General features: G+C 62.2%; 1 protein-coding gene across 1 annotated transcript in view; it reads left to right on the top strand.

Annotated features, from left to right (window-relative positions):
* Window positions 1-89: 89 nt before the first annotated feature.
* LOC104493388 (solute carrier family 35 member F6-like) overlaps window positions 90-746 on the top strand; it is a gene marked incomplete at both ends in the record, with an annotated part of 1,051 nt that continues 394 nt past the window's right edge. Inside the window, 2 exons of the mRNA XM_010136056.1 lie at window positions 90-162; window positions 243-414. Of these exons, the coding sequence (XP_010134358.1) occupies window positions 90-162; window positions 243-414 (245 nt within the window). The remainder of the gene's footprint in view (window positions 163-242; window positions 415-746) is intronic.

Raw genomic sequence — 746 nt, 5'->3', positions numbered from 1 at the left:
AGAGGACACCCGCCGGGCTGGCTTGGTCTGTTCTCCAGCCCCCCACAGCCCCCCTGCTGTAACCACCGCCCTCCCCTCTTGCCTTACAGGTGGGCCGATAACTTCAGTGCACCCGGCTGCGATGGGACGGAGGAGCACAGCTTCCAGCACCCATTCCTGCAGGTGGGACCCCCCTAGCCTCAGGGCAGCACCCGGCGCCCTGCCAACAGAGCCAGCCCCCCACTCACCCACCTCTTTTACAGGCTGTGGGCATGTTCCTGGGTGAGTTTTCCTGCCTGGGGGTGTTTTACCTGCTGGTATGGAGGGACCGCCGGAGGCCGGAGCCCAGCATGGCCCCGTCACAACACTTCAGCCCGCTGCTCTTCCTGCCCCCCGCCCTCTGCGACATGACTGGGACCAGCATCATGTATGTGGGTAAGTGCTGGGGATGGGGACACCACCGCTGTCTCCCCCTGCCTTGCCTGGCCTGGGGGAACCAGCCATCCCTGGGGCTGGACTGGGCAGCAAGACTCTGGTTTTTGGAGAGGGGAATGACCCCAAAACCAGTTAGAGGGGTGTGAGCAAACCCTTCCCACCCATGCAATGAGTTGTGTCAAGCCTGGGGGTTATCTTGCAGGTGCGTGGAGGGACAGCAGTGCTGCCAGGTCCATTAATCACTGGTCTGCTTTTAATTACTGCAGCAGACCGTTAAGCGGAGGGGTGGTGGTGTTGGCCGGCTCCCACGCGCAACTTGTGGTTCTGTCTCT

The sequence above is a fragment of the Buceros rhinoceros genome, unplaced genomic scaffold (assembly GCF_000710305.1).
Source record: "Buceros rhinoceros silvestris isolate BGI_N320 unplaced genomic scaffold, ASM71030v1 scaffold27065, whole genome shotgun sequence".
In the NCBI taxonomy this organism is placed as follows: domain Eukaryota; kingdom Metazoa; phylum Chordata; class Aves; order Bucerotiformes; family Bucerotidae; genus Buceros; species Buceros rhinoceros.
Note: the sequence above shows the minus strand (reverse complement) of the source record. Positions and strands in the feature narration are given on the sequence as shown.